The 20,906-nt window shown below is 39.1% G+C and overlaps 1 protein-coding gene and 1 non-coding gene across 3 annotated transcripts; both read right to left on the bottom strand.

Moving 5' to 3' along the window:
• Positions 1-20,779, bottom strand: GSKIP (GSK3B interacting protein). Of its 2 annotated transcripts, none has more exons than XM_007178886.2 (3): positions 20,188-20,779; positions 4,464-4,722; positions 1-1,782 (listed from the first exon to the last, which is right to left on the bottom strand). In XM_007178886.2, the coding sequence occupies exons 2-3, from the start codon at positions 4,719-4,721 to the stop codon at positions 1,621-1,623; spliced, it is 420 nt and encodes a 139-aa protein (XP_007178948.1). In that variant the 5' UTR covers position 4,722; positions 20,188-20,779; the 3' UTR covers positions 1-1,620. The 2 variants fall into 2 exon arrangements, with proteins under 2 accessions (XP_007178948.1, XP_007178946.1); XM_007178884.2 differs by having other exon boundaries at positions 4,464-4,732; positions 20,188-20,771.
• Positions 19,952-20,078, bottom strand: LOC114237298 (small nucleolar RNA SNORA27). Its single transcript, XR_003622990.1, has one exon. It is a non-coding gene; the product is annotated as a small nucleolar RNA SNORA27 (small nucleolar RNA).
• Positions 20,780-20,906: the final 127 nt, after the last annotated feature.

Below are 20,906 nucleotides of genomic sequence, written 5' to 3'. Positions count from 1 at the left end.
TCTCGGAATCAAACATTTATCACAAAATGAACGCTTTCAATTTTTAAACATACAATCACTTTTCTTCATACTTAACTCAAAATTAGTAAACAGAATTTTATTCAGACTTTACAAATATCCTTTACCTTTAGCCTGAGATTAAGCATGAGAAAGTTCAACCTGAAGTTAGACTTCATTACCCAAACACTTCAGCATCTGAAAATAAAGCTGAGGATGAATGTTCATTTATCAAACATAATTTAAGCATTCCAATAAACTCTGACAATGAATAGTGACCCAAACCAAACTTTAACTTGCTCTGGTCTACATGATCTTCAGAGCCTCAAAGTACCTATTATTTAATAATGATTTTAAAAAGTCTTCAAATGACAAATTATGAAGGTGTGTCCAGATGTGGAATTTTAGTTCAACATTTCTATAGCTGCTGCTTTAGACTAGTATTAAAAAAACAACTCCCCAATCCTTATTATTCAACATGTACTTGAAAACATGTAGCAGCATGGTATAGTTTATTTTTATAAATATTAGTACCTGTAATAAAATATAAAATACAGTCTCCATTTTTCAAATATTAAGTCTCTGAATGCTTCATTCATCCTTTGGTTTCAAACCCATACGATGCACTCATATGACATTGCAGATTTAGCACTGAGACAGAACACTGTACATCTGTTGGGGAAGGAGGGGTGCTGTGGGAATACCAAAGCGCTACATCATAGAAAGGAAACGTTGAAGCAAAAATACTTTCTGAATATATACTGTACATTATGTAAACAAACATTCATAATAAGAATCAACACAGGCCAAAATACTGTTTTCTAGGAAATCAGAGTCTTTTTTCTTTTAAATCACACACACTGAAGATGCTTTTTGTTAGGAAAAGAATGGAGCCTGTTCCTGTATTTGCTTATGTGCTTAAATATCTTGGAAACAAGTAATTGTTGCATTCATTTGCTAACGGTTTGTCCTCTTACTTGGCTGGCTGTTGCAAACAGGAATACAGTACTATTTCAGTACCTGTTCTTCACGTAATACTAGCTACGTAATATAGAATTAACTCATCTTTATCAGTCCATACTAATAATATAAATAGATTACATGAAGCAGTGAATTTCAAAATGTGTGCAGGGGAAACTAGTTGATAATTTGTTTCCAATAAGGCTAGTAGCAAAAATAATTACTACAAAGTCAGTCCAAGCTAGTAGCAAACCCCTGATTTAGCAAGCTGAATCAAAGTTTGAAGTTAGTTTATTTCCTATATTACTGTGCAAATCTAGAATTTCCTATGTAAGAGACAGTGCTGGCAGCATCAAAGTCCTGCAATAAGAGAATGAAATACTGATTAGGTTTTCAGAATGCCAGAGATACTATATGAAGAAATGTGAGTGTCTTAATGACGGTGTCACAGCAATGGCCTCAGGATTTCCTTAATGAATCACAAACTAAGAAAGACGATTCATTAGTCAATAAAGTTCTCAATCAAAAGCCTAAATGTGAAGCAAACAATGATAAAGACACAAAATCAAAGATGCATTTTCTACTGTGACCATCTGGAAGAATTTCAAGCTTTAGGTCAACATTGTGTACCAGCAGCGGCCTCTCTAACAGGAAAAAACTGAGTCATGACTGTCCATCCCTTTTCAAAGCTTCCAGTCTTTGAAGGAGTGCATTTCCAAATGCTTCCCGGTAGGCAGGGCTGAGTGTATCCAACAAGGAGTAGACTGTTTCATGGTAGGGAGTCTGTAAATGATCATCCACCTGGTCGAAAGCATAACCTACCACCTACAAGAGAAATGCAGTAGTGAATAAAGAATCAGATTTCATCTTGGTACAGAAAGCAAAAAAACCCCCAAGTTTTTACATGGGTCATTCTCTGACATTATGTGTTTCTCCATCAATAGTCAGAATACACATATTTTTAATACAACCTGTAATATTTAAGCAATTCATAACGTACAGGAACACCACCAGCAAAATGCTCTCATTATAATTTTTTTCTCAAAATTTAAAAGGTCTGATTTACCTACTCTTGATCCTAAAGGAATGTAAAATACAGAAAGAATTTAAAAAGCTATACAAAAATAGTATTTCATTTTCATGGTCTAAAACATACTTCTATTTATTTTGGGTTTTTTTTGGCTGCATCACACGGCATATGGGATCTTAGTTCCCCGACCAGGGAACAAACCCGTGCCCCCTGCATTGGAAGCACGGAGTCTTAACCACTGGACTGCCAGGGAAGTCCCCATGCTTCTATTTAATTCCACATATATATATATATATATATATATTTTTTTTTTTTAAAGAAATTCACGTTCTTTTATTTATTTATTTTATTTATGACTGTGTTGGGTCTTCGTTTCTGTGTGAGGGCTTTCTCTAGTTGTGGCAAGTGGCCACTCTTCATCGCGGTGCGCGGGCCTCTCACCATCGCGGCCTCTCTTGTCGCGGAGCACAGGCTCCAGACGCGCAGGCTCAGTAATTGTGGCTCACGGGCCCAGTTGCTCCGTGGCATGTGGGATCTTCCCAGACCAAGGTTCGAACCCGTGTCCCCTGCATTGGCAGGCTGATTCTCAACCACTGCGCCACCAGGGAAGCCCAATTCCACATATATTGAGGGTCTTTTTATAAAGGTACTATAATAAATAATTACATTTATTATTACTATAGTATTATTAGTCCATATTTTTATCATAATTTATGTGTTTGGACTTTGTATAAAGAATTCTAAAATTTATTTATAGTTTTAATTCTGCTTTATAATTAGTTATCTGAAATGCCACTTTCATTACTAATACATTACTTATCTGCTCAACTCTGTGAGATAAAAGGGAATGTTATTCTGTGTGCTTCTCTGTGTGTTTTTTCCCCTTAAACACAGCTAAAGCTTTTTTCTCCAACAAGATTATAAGACCTATATCATGGTTCACCAGCACAATGTAGGGCAAAATCAACTTAGGTTTTGCTGACTTCATTAAAGCTTGTGAATTCCCCATATGAACCCCACATTTAATGACATCTATTCAAGCCATAGGAGATGCAAGTTTATGCTAGAAACAGAAGCAGAGTTGTTGTTATTGCACCACTTCGGGACCATGCTCTGTCCCAGCACTTTCTACAACATATTACAATTGTGTTTGCCCCTCTCTTATCACCACTAGCCTGTGGTCTACCTGGGGACAGGGATCATGTCTTATTCGCATGGTTTGATTTCTAATTCCTGACACAGGATAGTTACTCAATAAATGTCAACTGAATCAGACTGAAAAAATAAATATTTGAGTACTTACATGCCAGGTTTTATAACTGATCCAGATCTTTCTGCAAACTTCATTCACATAACCATCCCCCAAATCCTTTTCAGTTTTTTTTTTTTTAAATCTCCAACTTATAAAGAAGTAGGGACTCAGGTTGACTGACTCACCCAAGGTCACTCAAATTCACATGTAAGACTTCTGACTCTCATTAGAACCTTTCCTACCTCACCAGAATTAAACAGTGTCAGAAGTAATTTACCTGGGGTCATTTATCTCTACTTTCGACTTGCCTATTTCTATTTAAGATCCACTTCTAAAGATGACAAGTTTTTGGTACAAATTTAGGAAGGGGAGCACGAAGATTAGTTAATTCCGGGACTACTCCCAAAGCCAAGGCTCAGCTGTTGGGGAACTAAGGGTAGTGACGATGCTGGCCTTGCAATCGGCTTCAATGTAAGTGATCCTCTATCAAGGGATACACAGAACACACGATTCACATACATCTTAGGTAAATTGAATCTAGTGAAATAAAGAGATGTTCATGTGCTTGTTTAATGTATCACATGACATTTTTACTTGCTTAAACCATATGCTCTACTTTATGATACTGCATATCTTTGGGAGAACGATCCTTAGCAGATATAGAAACAGAAAAGTCAGAGATTTTTGACCAAGATAGAAGGTTATTTATTTATTTTGGCTGTGCTGCACGGCCTGCGGGATCTTAATTCCCCGACCAGGGGTTGAACCTGGGCCCTTGGCGGTGAAAGTGCGGAGTTCTAACCACTGGACCTCCAGGGGATTCCCTCAAGTATGTTGTTTCAATAGAAGAGACGTTTATAAGAGGTGGGAAAATATTCAACACAATGACTGCAAAACTCATCCAATGCAGAGAATGCATAATTCTGGTAAACATATTTAGCTAGAGATAAGAAATAAGTTAATCTGGGGGGTGATGGTTACAACAAAATACTCTGCAAATCAAATCTGTTTTTTCTTTTGCAAAAAATCCAATTTTCCCATGTTGGCCGAAAGACTTTAGTATTAATAAAAATTCCTAGGGAAAAAAGCTTTCCTTAAAAAAAACTTAGAAGCTACTGAGTGTCAAGTTCTCATCTAACACTCTTTCCCACTCCCCGACTCCAGACCCTTTTTGATTAAGTGGTAAAGATGTAACTTTTTTCTCCTAAAGAGAAAATGACTTACCCTGAGCCCGGCCTCAGTGAGCTCCAGGCAGTATCTCTTCCTTTCTCTTGTTTCCACATCGATATAGGCCACGTCGTCTGCACAGCGCAGGGTTTTTGAGACAAACATGGTGTTAACAGCAAAGAGAACATCATTTACAACTGCTTCAGCTTCCAGCCTCATGTCTTTCATATCAGTTCCTTCAAAGCCATTAAGCTCTGCATCTTCTTCAAATGCTGACACACTGCTCAGCTCCATGGGATTACAGTCTGTTTCCATTCTGCAAAAATCTGGATATAAAACTGGCTTATAGAAAGACACTCCACATACGAATGTTTGATTAAAAGCAGTTATGCCTTACAACTGCTACTTATTGGAAAACATTACTGAGTTAACAACTTTTAGGGAAAATATTGCCTAAAACCATTTTCAGTAGTTTTTCACAGCAAAATTACAGACACCTATAGATTAAAAAAAAAACAAAACACAACTCTGTTCTCCACTTCTCCCCAAAAGGTTAATCCCCATATTGGTACGAATTCAGAATATCAGTTTTTAGCTATTTCAAACAATGCCAATGTAAAAATCCTAGTACCTACTTCTTTTTAAATGTATTATTATTTTTCTAGGATAGATATTTAGAACTGGAATTGCTGAGTCAAAGTATATACTCATTTTAACTTTTAATAGATACTGCTGATTCACCCTTCAAAAAAGGCTGTACTGACTGATACTCCACCAACAGAATATAAAGGACTGTGCTCTTTTTCACCACACCCTTTCCAACCCTTTTTAACATTTGCCAACTTGAGAGGAAAAGAATGATGTCTCATTGTTTGAATATGTATATCCTTGATTAAACAACCTTTGGGTACTTATAGGATATTTTTAGTTCCAAGGTCATACAGCTATTTACAAAAAAAACAGAAATAAAAATGAACTAAGGTTGTCTAAAATCAAAGTTTAAGTCTTTACCTACTAAGGTACACCCTCAATAGTTCCTTTTATGACTTCTCGATTTGGGGTTTTGCCCAAGAAGCAATCTTCCCCATTCCACGATTACATTTTAAAATGCTCTAAATTATCTTTTGAATTCTCATTCTCTATCTCTATTTTTAACTCTTTGCTCCGTCTGGAATTTATTCTGTGTAGCTTTACTTTCCAAGTGGATAGCCTATTGTCCCAACACCACTTACTGAATAACTCTTTTTACTATTTACTTGAACTGGCTCACATATTATACTTTTTTTTAAAAATTATTTATTTATTTATTTATTTATTTATGGCTGTGTTGGGTCTTCGTTTCTGTGCCAGGGCTTTCTCTAGTTGCGGCAAGTGGGGGCCACTCTTCATCGCGGTGTGCGGGCCTCTCATTATCGCCGCCTCTCCTGTTGTGGAGCACAGGCTCCAGATGCGCAGGCTCAGTAATTGTGGCTCACGGGCCTAGTTGCTCCGCGGCATGTGGGATCTTCCCAGACCAGGGCTTGAACCCGTGTCCCCTGCATTGGCAGGCAGATTCTCAACCACTGCGCCACCAGGGAAGCCCTATACTTTGAAAAATATTATTTCTCGTGCTAACTTGATTCAATATTACTGCCAGTCTGCTATGTAGTTCTTGCTTCTCTTCTGTGACTGGGGGAGCAGTTGAGTATTGTTAAAAATTCGAAATGTATGGATGAGAAAAGTTAATAAATGTGAGATTGCTTTGGAATGTAAAAACAGCTTTTCAGAATAAGATATACTTTCTTTTTACCTGTAGGCTTTAAAAGTAAATTAAGATTTCATTTCTCTGATATGGATTAAGCATCCACTGTCCTAAATGTAGGACGACTGTTCAACTCGTTATAAACATTTATTTGTACTGTTTGTCTATTACCTTACAAATTTCATCCCTTTTTCTAAAGTTACCAGCTTGTGCCCTATCTGTGTGATGTTCAAAATCCTTTAAATTAGTGGTTCTCAATCGTGGCCACAAACCCCATCTGAGAAACTGAATCAAAACCTCTGGGAGATTTTTCTGGGTATTTTTTCAGAGTTTCTGGGTGATTCTACTGTATCGCCAATGATCTGAATTATTAGCAAAAATCTTAAGGGGCTAGAGTTCCTATAGCTGCAAGTCATTTGCACATTATAAAAGTCAAAACTATTTGCTGAAGGCAATTTATGATAAACTATGTAAAGCTCTTTCAAAAAACTACACAGCAAACTGGCACAAATAATATAATCCTCCAATCCTATTTCAACTAATGATACGTTTTAAGGGTCCTTTATCTTGTCTCCCACAGCACTTCACAGGATTAGTCACTCACTACTAACAATACAAGTTAATTATAAATTTATCAATTATTGCTGGAGGAATTTGTCAGGTAACTGAAATCTAATGTTGACTTAGTATATTTGAAAGTGAAAATATTTGATTTTCTAAAAATTTCTACCTTCTCTAGAAATAATCATTATATTCCTTAATATTACACTTTGTTTTATGTATGAGAAACGAGACCACTTTATTTTTTTACAAAGTCAGTTTTGAAGATTTTGAAATGTGGCTGTGTACCATAAATCTCTTAACATCCTGAATGCCAAACATCTTTATTTTCCTCAAGTAATCAAGTACCTTAACTACAGATGACAGAAATAATAACTGTTACATGAAAAAGACGTTTATATGAGAAAGCTTGACAAGAGTCAAGCTTTTAAAGAAAGAGCCTAATTCATTGCAACTAGGACCATAGTGATATGATAAGCCAAAGAATCCGATACTAGAACGTAAGAAATCCTCACAGGTCAGTAAAGCAGGTCATCACACTGTGTGTAGTAGTCAGCACCAAGGGGCAAAAAAAGAGAAAGACACCTTTCCTGAGACTGTGAACTTTCAGGAGATTTTTCTCTGAAATGCTTTTGAATGATGCATTAAATAGCACACACATCCAGAACCTTTGATGATACATAAGAATTGATAGATTTTAGTACTGAAGCATTATACAAGTTCACATTTTAAGCTATCATTATTTTAAGGTATTATTACAATTATCTTTTGTTGGTTATGACAAGCTCTTGATTACTTATCAATATCCTTTCCCCTTCCTAACAGCACCCAGATTTTCCAAGAGGAATCATAATACCCCCCCTTCCCCTATTTTTTTTTTTTTTTTAAGTTTTTGGCCACACCCCACGGCATGTGGGATCTTAGTTCCCCAATTGCGGGGAAGTCCCCCCTTCCCCTACTGAGTAAAGTAACCAAGCAATTTGCGTGAGATTGACCCTAATCCCAGTTGAAGGCTGTCCTGAACTTATCAATACACCAAATTCTTCCTAGTCACTTTATTTTTAAAAAATATTTATTTATTTTCTTTATTTTTTTTTTTGCTGCGTCAGGTTTTAGTTGCAGCACCCGTGGTCTTCCTTGAGGCATGCGGGATCTTCTGTTGCAGCACGGGCTTCTCTCTAGTTGTGGCATGCGGGTTTTCTCTCTCTAGTTGTGGCGCGCAGGCTCCAGGGCGCATGGGTTCTGTAGTTGTGGTGCATAGGGTCCAGAGTGCGTGCACTCTGTAGTTTACGGCACACGGGCTCTCTCATTGAGGCATGCAAGCTCAGTAGTTGTGGCATGCGGGCTTAGTTGCCCCGTGGCATGTGAGATCTCAGTTCCCTGACCAAGGATCAAACCCATGTCCCCAGCACTGGAAGGCGGATTCTCTACCACTGGACCACCAGGGAAGTCCCTTTTCTAGTCACTTTAATGCAGAATAGTTTACAGCACACAGCCCCGGCTGTTCCTGGTAGCCATCCCAAGATGAGGGAAACTCAAGGATGATGCTGACAATGGGAAAAGAACAGAGCCAAGAGATTCACAGAGAAATGAAGCCCGAGCCCTGACAGCTGCCCAACCTTTGCACTTTTCAGTTACTGCAGCCAATAAATTCATTATTTTACTGGCAACTGAAAGCATACTGAATTAGCAGTCTACCCAAAATAAAAAGCACTCATTAATCTAGCTCTTCAACAGCTTTATAGAAGAGGTTTAAAAAAAATGGAACCATGATGATATTTTTGTGCCTGTCAATGTGGAAAGTGCTTAATAAAAGCTTTGTAGAATATGAGTATCAACATGTGTATTAAATTCCTATTGCTGCTGTAACAAATTACCACAAACTTAGTAGCTTAAAACAACACGAATTAATTTTCTTACAATTCTGGACGTGAGAAATCTAAAATCAAGGTGTTAGCAAGGCTGCATTCCTTTTGGAGGCTTCAGGGGAGAATCTGTTTCCTTGCCTCTCTAGCTTCTAGAAGTCTCCTGCATTCTTTGGCTCATGGTCCCTTCTTCCTCCACCTTCAAAGCACATCACTCCAATCTCTGGTTCTGTGGTCACATTATCTCCTTTTTCTGACTCTTGGCACCTGTGCTCCCTTTTATAAGGACCTTTGTGATTGATTATATTGGGCCCACTTGAACATTCCAGGATAATTTCCCCATCCAAGGTCCTTAACTTGAACAAACCTGCAAAGTTCCTTTTGCCATATAAGGTACTGATAATATATTCACAGTTTCTGGGGATTAGGACATGGACATCTTTGTGGGGGGGGGTCATTATTCTGTCTACCAGTGTCCATATCCTATCAGCAGGGAAAGGAGTATAAAGGTAGTCAAAGAGACTTCATTTTCTGACTTTCCTTTTTGGAACAGTCATAATTTACTTTTAAAAGAAGGTCCAGTGTACTTGTCAAGCTCACTGCCTTCTTTGGAAAGGTTCCTTAGTCATAGGTTTCATGATTTGTATTCTGTAACTCCAGCACCGTGATACAGCAGAATGAACTGGGTTTGGGTGTTTTAATTAAAGGCACCATTTCGAGGCTGGCAAGGGGTTTATGAATTGTCTTGAATCAAGAGCTCTGTCCAACTACCTGATTCTGGATGGTGACTGGCTCATCCAATCAGATCCTCTTTTGAGGAGTATGAACATAGAGCCAAAAAACATGAATTCAGTGTGTGATGAAAGGAGCTACAGAAGCAAAGCAGGGAGCAACTGGGTAGCCTTACCAATGGGGCACTAGAGAAGTGGTTTCTCCACTTTGATTATTCATCCCAATAACTAAAAATATTTTGAGCAGATACCTCATCATATGTATATTTATTTACATATAATATCACAATTAGCATATCAAAACACATAAATATGAATTTAAAGAGGAGAAGGTAAAATATGAAATATAAGCTTATTTTCTTCTTACTTCTCAATGGATTATCTTGTGTACCCAACTGTAGAAGCCTGCACCACTGCGGATGGGGACATAAACGTCCATGTTGGTGAAGGGACAACTACTAAAATTACTAATGAAACATTAGCGGTGCTGTCAGGTTACCAGAATGGTTGACTCATCAATGTGATTCCTGTAAAAATCCCTGGATTCCTTTTCTGTAGGCAAAACAACTTATCATTGTATGAGAAATTCTAGACCAGTAGAACTCTGTGCAATGATGGAAATGTTCTTTATCTATGCTGTCCAATACAGTAGCTACTAGGCACATGTGGCTATTAAGCACTTGAAGTTTCGCTAGAGTGACTGAGGAACTGAATTTCAAATTTTATTTAATTTTCATTCATTTAAATTTAAAAAGCTAGTGGCTACTGTATCACATAGCACAGGACTAGGCCTTTCTGAATACTTGTGGATAATATAATGAACTGAGTTTATATTATTGTTGAAAAAAATCAATAGATATAAAGGTACTAAATTCAGCTTATTTTATATAAGTACCAAGATTTGGAAATAGGTATGTTAGAAAATCTATTTTTAATCTTCGCTAATCTATGGAGGGAAATTAACTGTCAGTGTTTCATTGGTAAAAACCAATGAATTACTTCTATTTTTTAATCTTTTCAATTTAGAATCTAAGTTTATATATCCAACACTTTTCTAAGCATTAGAATACTAATTAAATATGTTTACTGGTAGTTTACAGCCTAATTTGGGAAATAAGACAGGCACATGAAATACGTACACAAATATTAATGCCATGCACATGCATCATAATTATAACATTAAAAATGTATAATTAGAGAAAACAATATGTCTTGGTCCTACTACAAACTTACCACTAAACTTGTATAAACTTGGGCTGGCCATGTAACCTCACTGGTTTTCTCACTTACAGAATAAGGGGGAATGAACGGGAAATTCTTTACTGTTCTTGAGAGCTCCGACATTCCATGATTTACAACATAATTGTTAGTTACTATGGGGCTTGACTCAAGGAACAGGTCAGTCAAAACTGGGCTTGAATGAGCACAGATGAAAAGTTATGGATAAGCAGAGAAGAGAGTTGTGAAGGATTCTTCAGAGGGAACAATGCATAAACAAGGTCCAGGGTGTGGCAGGAATTGTAAGGAAACTAGACTAGGTAGTCTACTACAAGGAAAATGCTAAGAGAATAATAGATAGGAATGGCCCAATGTGACAAGGTGCTAATACCTAGACAACAGAATTTGATTTTGATACAATAGGCTGTTTTAAGCTCTTGAGAATGGGAAGAGCAATGTCTTTATATTTAAAGTAGGTTCCTTGTAGGCAGTATATAGTTTGGTCCTGCTTTTTCATTTAATCTGATAATCTCTACCTTTTAATTGGAGTGTTTACACCATTTACATTTAATATGATTACTACGATTATTGATATGATTACTATGATTGATATGGTTGCTATCTTGCTGTTTGTTTTCTATTTGTCCCATCTGTACTTTATTCCCTTTTCCTTATTTTTCTGCCTACTTTTGGACTGACCACTTTTAGGATTCTTTTTTACATCCTTTGGTGGCTTATTGACTCTTCGTTGAATGTTTTTGGTGGTTGCTTTAGAGTTTATAATATACATCTTTAATTTATCACACCTTCAAGTGTTCTTATACCACTTCATGCATAATATAAGAACCTTACAAGAGCATATTATACAGTCTTTGTGCTATTTTTGTCATACATTTTACTTCTACATAAGTTAGAAACTTCATAATACATGTTATTTTTGCTTTATTATTGTTTTTAACAGTGTTTTTTTGTTTGTTTGTTTTTCGGCCACACGTCATGGCTTGCGGGATCTCAGTTCCCTGACCAGGGATTGAACCCAGGCCACAGCAGTGAAAGTCTGGAATCGTAACCACTAGGCCACCAGGGAATTCCCATTATTTTTGCTTTAAATAGCCAGTTACTTTTCAAAGAGTTAGGTAATAAGAAAAATGCATTTTATATTTAACCATATGGTAACTATTTCTGATGCTCCTCATTTCTTTGTGTTGATCTACATCTGCATCTATGATCTGTATTCTTTTTCTTCTGCCTGATGATTTCCTTAAACATTTCCTGTAGTGTAGGTCTGCTGTTGATGAATTCTTTCAGCTTTTCTATGTCTGAACAAGTCTTCCTATCATTTTCATTTTTTTTTAAAATAAACTTATTTATTTATTTTTGGCTGCACTGGGTCTTCGTTGCTGTGCGCAGGCTTTCTCTAGTGGTGGCGAGCAGGGGCTACTCTTCATTGCAGTGCACGGGCTTCTCGTTGCAGTGGCTTCTCCTGTTGCAGAGCACAGGCTCTAGGCGCATGGGCTTCAGTAGTTGTAGCACGCAGGCTCAGAAGTTGTGGCTCGTGGGCTCTAGAGTGCAGGCTCAGCAGTTGTGGCACATGGACTTAGCTGCTCCACGGCATGTGGGATCTTCCTGGACCAGGGCTCGAACCCATGTCCCCTGCATTGGCAGGCAGATTCTTAACCACTGCACCATCAGAGAAGCCCCACTTTCATTTTTAAAAGATATTTTTGCTGGGTATAGAATCCTAGGCTGACTTTTTTTCTTTCAAGAAAAAATGTTTCCTTCAAGAAAAATTTCAAAGATGTTTCTCTACCATCATCTTATTCGCACTGTTTCCCATGACAAGTCTGATGTCATTGTTATCTTTGTTCCTCTTGGTGTAGTTTTTCTTCATGTTTCTTTTGCTTGGGGTTCATTGAGCCTCTTGCATCTGTGGGTTCATAGATTTTAGCAAATTCGGAAAAATTTTGGCCATTATTTCTTCTAACATTTATTTGTCTCTCCTCTCTTTGGGGAGTCCAATTTCATGAATATTAGTCCAAGTGAAGTTGTCCTACCCCTATGCTCATTTTTTCACTCTTTCCCTCTTTGTGTTTCACTTTGAATAGTTTCTATTGCCATTTAAAGTTCTTTTCTAATATTTTCTTTGCTGTATCTAATCTCTTATACTTTTCTTTTTTAAAAAACATTTTTCATGTCTCTACTTCATTTGCTCAATCTTTTCTCTAATTTTTTTGAACATATGGAATAATTATAATAAATGTTTTAATGTCACTGTTATTTCTGGGTTAGTTTCAATTGATAGATTTTTTTAATCGTTATGGGTTGCACACTGCTTCTTTGCATGCCTAATATTTTTTGATTGGATGCCAGACTGCGTGGATTTTACCTTGCATGTTGCTTGATATTTTTATATTCCTATAAATATTATTGAGTATTGCCCTGGGATGTAGTTATCTGGGAAAAGCTTGATCCTTTCAGGTCTTACTTTTAGGCTTTTTAAGGCAGTATCAAAACTGATTTAGTCTCTGGTTAATTTTTTTCCCAACTACAGAGGCAAAACCTTTCTGAGCACTCTACCGGATGGCCTATGAATTATGAGATTTTTCATTCTGGGTGAGAGGAACTGGTACTATCACTGGTCCTGTTTGAGCTCTGAAAATTCCTCTAATTCTTTTGGGTAGTCTCTTCCCCAGCCCTGGGGAGTTTCCTCACAACTATGTGTTGATCAGCATTCAGCTGCAGACTGGAGGGGGATCTTCTGTATATTTCCACGGCTCTAAGAAGCTCTCTACCTTCTAAGTCCTCTGTCCTAGCTGCCTTGGCCTTCCTGGAATCCTAGCTTCATATCCTCAATTCAGGTGGACTGCCAGTTCTACCTGGGTTTCTCCTCCCAAGGCCATGCCTAGAAATTCTCTCCAGGCAATAATCTGGGGCAACAGTTTGCATCTTGTCTCTCAGGGATCACTGTGCTTCACTGCCTAATGTCCAAAGTCTTAAAACCATTGTTTCATGTATTTTTGCCCACTTTTCTTGTTGTTTCAGGTGGAAGGGTAAATCTGGTCCCTGTTACTCTATCTTAGCCAGAAGTGGAAAGCTTATTAACCAGTTTTCAGCTAATTTTGGAATCTTATTTCATCATTTTTTCTTTCATTGATTTTGGTCTCTTCTATATTACTTTGAATCAACTTCACCATCTTGCTGGTTCTTTCATTAATGAGTTAAACACATTTTTGACACATGCTTACTATAGGTTTGTATAAGACTCACGTTTTTAACTTAAAAAATTATATTTTGACACTACTTTCAGACTTTTAATCCTTCCAAATTCAGTTCGGACACATCTGTTTCAGGATTCTGTATCTGATCTCAAGGTAGAGTTAATCACTATATCCTCCTTCCTTAGATTTTGTTTTGACACTTCTGTACTTATCATACCTCACTGCAAATGAAGGTCTGTGGTGTCCATATCACCTGCACAGTGTCTGGCATAAAGCAGGTCTTCACTGAATACTTTCTGAGTGAATAAACCAAAGGAAAAATACTAACTTTCTGCTTCTCAAGCTGTAGTACTCAGTTCTGTGACATGGGGCATACAAAGCTACAGGATAAACATGATAGACACTCCTGGAAAATACACATCACTGCTAGAGTAACAATATTATGAGGTATGATGCAAAATTACGTACAATTCTAAAGCAAATGGCAGCCTCAAGCCATGTCCTCTTTAGGTTATGTTTCCCCACCCCTAGCATTTCCTTTGCCTCTGACCGAAATATATGAGTGAAAAATAAGTAAGAGAAGGACTGCTTTAACTCAAGGAATTAACTAAAAAAGCTGAAAATTCCAGGCACTGGATCTGGGGGTATAAAGTTAATAGGCAGAGGTTGGAGCTGGTGGAAGAGTGGAATGTTAGTACTGGGTTGGACCTTCTCTAAGTCTTTATAGCTCTTCCCACTTCAGTTACAGTAATGCTCTTTATTAAAAGTTAAGGTAATTATTGATAGCTCTTACTTCTGTTGGTATAATTTGGGGGCTGTGTTAGTGTTTTTGGAGGATTCATGAAACTGGTTATCAAGATATTGATTACTAAGTCCTTCGTTCTCTATTTCTTAATTTTTTATATTCTAATTTTCTATGGCAGAAAAATGTATTATGTTTGTAATAAGACAAAAAACTTTTAAAAATGTGATGTATTAGAAAGTATGAGGTGTAGGAAGCAGAAACATTTTTCTTCTTAGAGAAGCCAGACTACTTAGTTTTGTTTATTTTTTTTTTTGGCTGCGTTGGGTCTTCGTTGCTGCGCGCGGGCCTTCTCTAGTTGTGGCGAGCAGGGGCTACTCTTTGTTGCAGTGTGCGGGCTTCTTGTTGCAGTGGCTTCTCTTGTTGTGCAGCATGGGCTCTAGGCACGCGGGCTTCAGTAGTTGTGGGGCGTGGGCTCAGCAGTTGTGGCTCGTGGGCTCTACAGTGCAGGCTCGGTAGTTGTGGCGCACAGGCTTAGTCACTCCTCGGCATGTGGAATCTTTCCAGACTAGGGATCAAACCCATGTCCCCTGCACTGGCAGGCAGATTCTTAACCACTGTGCCACCAGGGAAGTCCTAAGATAATTAAAGTAACTGGCAGCTTCAGTTTCAAATGAAATGAGAGCTTTGAATTTATCTGTATTTCAAACTACTGTTTTGAAAGTAAAGATGAATAAAGTTGATTAATTCACAACATTTAGAATTCAGGCAAAGCTAAAGCTAGTTTAAACTTTATTTTCTGTAACACATAACGTTTAATGTTTTCAATAGCTCTGAGATGCTTATTTTGAAATTAAAAATTTTAAATCAGAATCATTTGCAGCATTACAAACATACATTATTTGTAATTCAAATAAAAATGGCCTATCTTTCCATTTGTACACTGATTTATAAAATTACTCTGCACCCCACTTTCAACAAAGACACACATACACAACCTAGTAACAACAAATCAATGGGCTTCCCTGGTGGCGCAGTGGTTAAGAATCTGCCTGCCAATGCAGGGGACGGGTTCAAGCCCTGGCCCGGGAAGATCCCAAATGCCGCGGAGCAACTAAGCCCATGTGCCACAACTACTGAGCCTGCGCTCTAGAGCCCACAAGCCACAACTACTAAGCCCACGCGCCACAGCTACTGAAGCCTGCATGCCTAGAGCCTGTGCTCCGCAACAAGAGAAGCCACGACGATGAGGAGCCCACGCACCGCAACGAAGAGTAGCCCCCGCTCACAACTAGAGAAAGCCCACGCGCAGCAATGAAGACCCAACGCAGCCAAAAATAAAAACAAACAAATAAATAAATAAATTTATAAAAAAACAAAACAAAAAAAACAAATCAAGCCACCAGAATTGTATTGTGCTTCAGCTGATTAAAGAGGAAGGTGACAGTGAAGAAATATATAAAGTTCATTTGAGAAGTCTTTTTTTTTTTTAAAAGATTTAATTGGCTTTATTAGGCAGTTCATGAATCAGGCAGAATCCCATCTGGCAACTAGAAGGGTACTCCTGGAGAAGTCTTTTAAACTGTAAAAAATAGGCAAGAACACTACAACCCTGTAAACAACCTTTCCTTTGAAACCAGAAATTGTAAATGAGAGTCTAAGACTAAAAACCTGAATGCTTAAGAACCAAAACCAAAATAACTCCAGGAATTAGTTTTTTGTTTCTATATAACCCACTAGATTATATAGAGGATTTGGTATTATATTTAATATAAGGTACATTCTAACCAACATAAAACAAATCAATATCTAAAGAGATATGAAATAGAAAACCTCTTTGTTTTCCATTTAAACACTAAATTGGCTCTCTACCAGACTCTGAGCAATATTCTGTTGCCAGCACCTTCAAAAATTGGAATACCTTACGGGTGCTTTTAGTTATTCTGGTAGATTGCATCACCTTGCAAAAAGTTTCCAAATGATTCCTTATAACATCATCCATAAATTATTTAGGAACCGCTCTTACTTCATCTGTTGGTATAATTTTTGGACTGTGTTAGTGGTTTGGGGAGAATTCATGAAACTAGTTATCAAGATATTGTTCACTAAATTCTTTATTCTCTACTTCTTAATTTAGTAGAGTTTGTTTTGTTTCATCACAAATTTACAGCATCAAAGAGCTAGCAAAAGACTAGATTTGTCCTTGATGACAAAAGAACGGGTGTAGAAAGACATACGACTGTCTGCGTGTCTACAGCATGGCAAAAGAACACAGCCAGAATGATTTCAAGAGCAGTATACAGATGTCAAATTTACATTTTGAAAGAAAGTCCGATTTTTCAGTTGCCATTACAACAGTCAGCTGAGGGCTAGAATGTAATATCTTGATGATTACAGCTGACCCTTGAACAACACAGGTTTGAACTGCACAGGTCCACTTATGCATAGATTTTTTTCAATAGTTAATACTACAGTATTACACTATCCATGTTGATTGAATTGGCGGATGTGGAACTGCGTATATGCAGGGCTGACTATAAGTTATACGTGGATTTTCAGTTTTGGGGGGGTTGGCGTCCTTAACCTCAGCGTTGTTCAAGGGTCAACTGTACTTTTATTTGTATCATACATCGCAGTCTGGAAAATCCTCTCAAGGTGAACAAGAAGTGGCCATATGGTGTGATGGTTAAAGGGCTCTTTTGAACAGACTGATCGGGGCCAGAACCTCAGCTCTGCCACTTACTCTGCGACTTGGGGCAAGATATCTTAGTCCCTCTAGTCACACATTCTGCCTCCCTAAAATGAAGCCAACAAAAGCATTTACCTTAAAGGGATCCCGAGAGAACTAAATGAGTGAATATACGGAAAACGCTTAGCATGGTGCTGGACACGCAATAAGCTCAAGAAATATTATCTGTTAATTGTTAAAAATAGAGTATTTAAATATCTTTAAAGAAGAAAGACTAACCTCTGACCTAAGCCCTTTGACTCCAAGTTCCGTGCTCTTCACAGTATGTGCAGCGGCTGCAGCTGCGGCCTTTCACAGCTCTGAGAAGCATGTGATGCAGGAACACTACTATCTTATTCCTGTTACCGCAGGCTCAAGTCTTAAAAGGACAACGTCTCAGCTTTTCTTTTATTTCACATGTTAACATGGATTTCTTTCATGGATGATTTTTTGACATGACCCATTCAGCCTCTGGTATATAGCCTCTAACCTGTCATTTCAAATCCTTTCCTAGAATTTTTCAGAAGTTGACAATGTTTGGTTGGTAATTACCTTCATTGTCCTCCCTTAATTAATGTTAGCTGTTAACATTTTGTGATAGTACTTTGTCTTTGATAAAACCCAGAACGCTGTTAGGATGACTCTGTACCCTATTTGGGCTGAGGTATAATAATGACAGATCCCAAACCTTAACAATTTATGCTGAATTTCTCCTAGAAAGCATAAAATGTACCCGGCAACACACTTAAGACTGTGAAGGGAGCATGTTTGTTTTTACAAAATCTTCTAATTTTTATTTCCCTTTTCTGATATTTGAAATTTCGCACATTCTATGGACAGTGTGGATGTAATTCTACATTCCAAAAGAAATCACTTACTTAACATTTCAACTTGAAAAAAAATCAACTGTACTCATTCATCAAAAGTCTGGTTCAAACCTCCCAAGGTCTAGTCCAATTCCCTGCCAGATTGGATCCCAGTTTCATACCACTTTGTTTACACTCCTTTTATGGTAAGCATTATAATTATTCATAAACATGGCTTATTATCTTCCAAATATATCCAGAATCCAACTGCTTTTTCCCATCTTCACTTCCATCACTCTAGTCGAAGCCACTGTCATCTCTGCCTGTATTACTGCAGTATCTTTCTAACTGGGCTTGCTTTTTCACCTTTGGTCCTCTCACCTCCACAAAAGTCTATTCTCAACACAGCAGTTAGCATGATCCTGCAAAAATTTTGGCCAGATTATGGCACTGCTTTCCTCAAACCCATTCACCGACTGAATAAAAAGGCAAAGTCTACAAGGCCCTATATGACCCCTCCCCCCGCAAACCCCCAGCTTCTCCTCTTTCCTTCACTCCCTCGTGACCTTCCTTGAACTGGCTAAGCATGCTCTTGCATTCTGCTGTTCCCCCTGCCTGGAAAACTCCTGCAGGTATTCACTTGCCTTGCTCCCCAGCTTTCCCTAAGTCTCTGCTAAAATGTCACCTATTAAACAAGAGAGGCCTTCCTTTACCCCCTACATAAAAGTGGCAAATCTCTCTGCTCTCCATTCCCTTTACATTACTTTATTTTTTTTCTACAGCACTTATCACCACATGGCATATGACATGTTTGATTATTGTTTGTTTCCCCTCCCTTCAATAAAATGTAAGCACTCCATGAGGGCAGGGACTTAATCTGGTCACTGCTGTATCCCCAGTACCTAGAACAATCCCTGGCACATAGCAGGCAATCAGTAAATATTTACTGAATAAAGGAGTGACCCCTTCACTACAGAACATAAGCTCCTTGAATTCCTCTTTACCTTTTTCACATCTCCAATTGTGGAGACTTTCATTCAAAGGACCCTTAACAAACATTTAAACATGAATGAAGCGCAAGGGAACTGAAGTTACCCAGAATGCTTGGGACAAGTCTACAAAGAATGAGGGGTAGGGACTTCCCTGGTGGCGCAGTGGTTGAGAATCTGCCTGCCAATTCAGGGGACACGGGTTCGAGCCCTGGTCTGGGAGGATCCCACATGCCACGGAGCAACTGGGCCCGTGAGCCACAATTACTGAGCCTGCGCGTCTGGAGCCTGTGCTCCGCAACAAGAGAGGCCGCGACAGTGAGAGGCCCGCGCACCTCGATGAAGAGTGGCCCCCGCTCGCCGCAACTAGAGAAAGCCCTCGCACAGAAACGAAGACCCAACACAGCCAAAAAATAAATTAAAAAAAAAAAAAAAAAAGCAACAATCCCAGCACCTACATACAGTGGAAAGCACCCTGGTTCCAAAACGAAAAGGTGACTGTGGAAAGGAGAACCAGAGCTTTCTCCATCTGCCAACACTTGTGGGCTGCGTTAGTATTTCTAAGGCACTGGTGAAAGTTATCAGCATACAAACAAAATCTTCTTAACCCGGTCGCCTTAATTCACTATTTTTTTTTTCTTTCGACAGTTTCATTTATTAACTAACCATGAACCTTTTTACCCACAGATAGGATACATCAACAGAGTGTTGGCAAATTTAAAATCATTTACTAAATCTTACTGAACGGGGCCTTGAGGCAAACATCCCCACTTTTAAGCTCTCTTCTGATGAGGTGACAGACTCAATTATTTGGTAGAAATATCAAATAATTTAAGCAAAACCGGACGGCTAATAAAATTTACAACTTTAATTAAACTTTGTACACTCCGAATACTAGAACTGCTTAGTGACAAACTCCACAAGACTTTCCAGTAAGCTTATCACAGTCTGTTTCCTCTGACAGGTTACAAGACAAACACCCAGTCTGCTTGAGTTTTAAAAGGGTATTTCCTTTGCTCCCCCGGAATAACCAAGAAAGACAGGAGTCCAACTGGTAAAGCGAAAGGTGGGTTTAATTCACTATTCTTGATTAAACTGGATGTATCGGGACTCCGCTGGTTCCCTACGGATATCGTTTTAAGTTTCCTAACAATATTTGGAGATAAGATATTACGTGCTCACAGTTGGCGAAGACTCCGAGAGGGCAGCGGCCGCTTCGAGGGGTTCTGCTAATGAGCGCCAGGGGCGGGATTCTAACCCAGGACCCTTGGCTTCCGGGCCACGGAACACACGCACGCAGGCCTCCTCGGGGGTGGACCAAGTTAACAGCCGGCTCCGCCTCTGCAGGAGTTGCCTCCTTAAAGGCAGAAACACGGCTGCGCAGATTCCCAGAACCGCACAAGTACTTTGCCCAGGTTTCCGCGGGGTCGGAAGGTTCTGGTATCGATCAGAGAGAGCAGTTCTGCCCACAAGTGCCTAGAAAGCTCAAGTGTCTTGGTCGCTGGCGCAGCACACGCAGGATGAATGAAGAGCTTTGGAAACTGCAAGCCTCTAGACAGTAGCGAAGCTGAAGCTCCGGAAAACAATACCTGAATGAGGCGGGCGACGAATAACTTGCTGACTATGGGCACCGGCCAATACGGGGGGTGGGCGTGGGGGGGGGGCAGGGATGCTCGAGAGGGGCTGCAGCCCTCCCCGTAGAGCCGGCGGCGTCCGAGCGCCCGTTTCCGGGGTCGGGATCTAAGCTGCCCGGGACGGGCCAGGCCGGATCCGCCCCCAGACCCCTCCCCCTCTCAGCCCGGGCAGCGGGCCGCTTCTGCCGTCGCCCCTCATGGCCCGGCCTGCAGAGCCACGTCCGGCTCAGAGGGCCCCCAGCTCGCCCTCGAACCCCCCTCGGCCTC

Source organism: Balaenoptera acutorostrata, chromosome 3 (genome assembly GCF_949987535.1).
Source record: "Balaenoptera acutorostrata chromosome 3, mBalAcu1.1, whole genome shotgun sequence".
NCBI lineage: Eukaryota > Metazoa > Chordata > Mammalia > Artiodactyla > Balaenopteridae > Balaenoptera > Balaenoptera acutorostrata.
The sequence above is the reverse complement of the archived record's forward strand: the minus strand, read 5'-3'. Positions and strand labels throughout refer to the sequence as shown.

Bases quoted from the DNA above. Each gene is read 5' to 3' on its own strand.
- GSKIP (XM_007178886.2), bottom strand. From the start codon at position 4,721: ATGGAAACAGACTGTAATCCCATGGAGCTGAGCAGTGTGTCAGCATTT. The intron at 1,783-4,463 runs GTAAGTCATTTT...TTTCTCTTGTAG, and splicing joins TCACTGAGGCCGGGCTCAGG to GTGGTAGGTTATGCTTTCGA.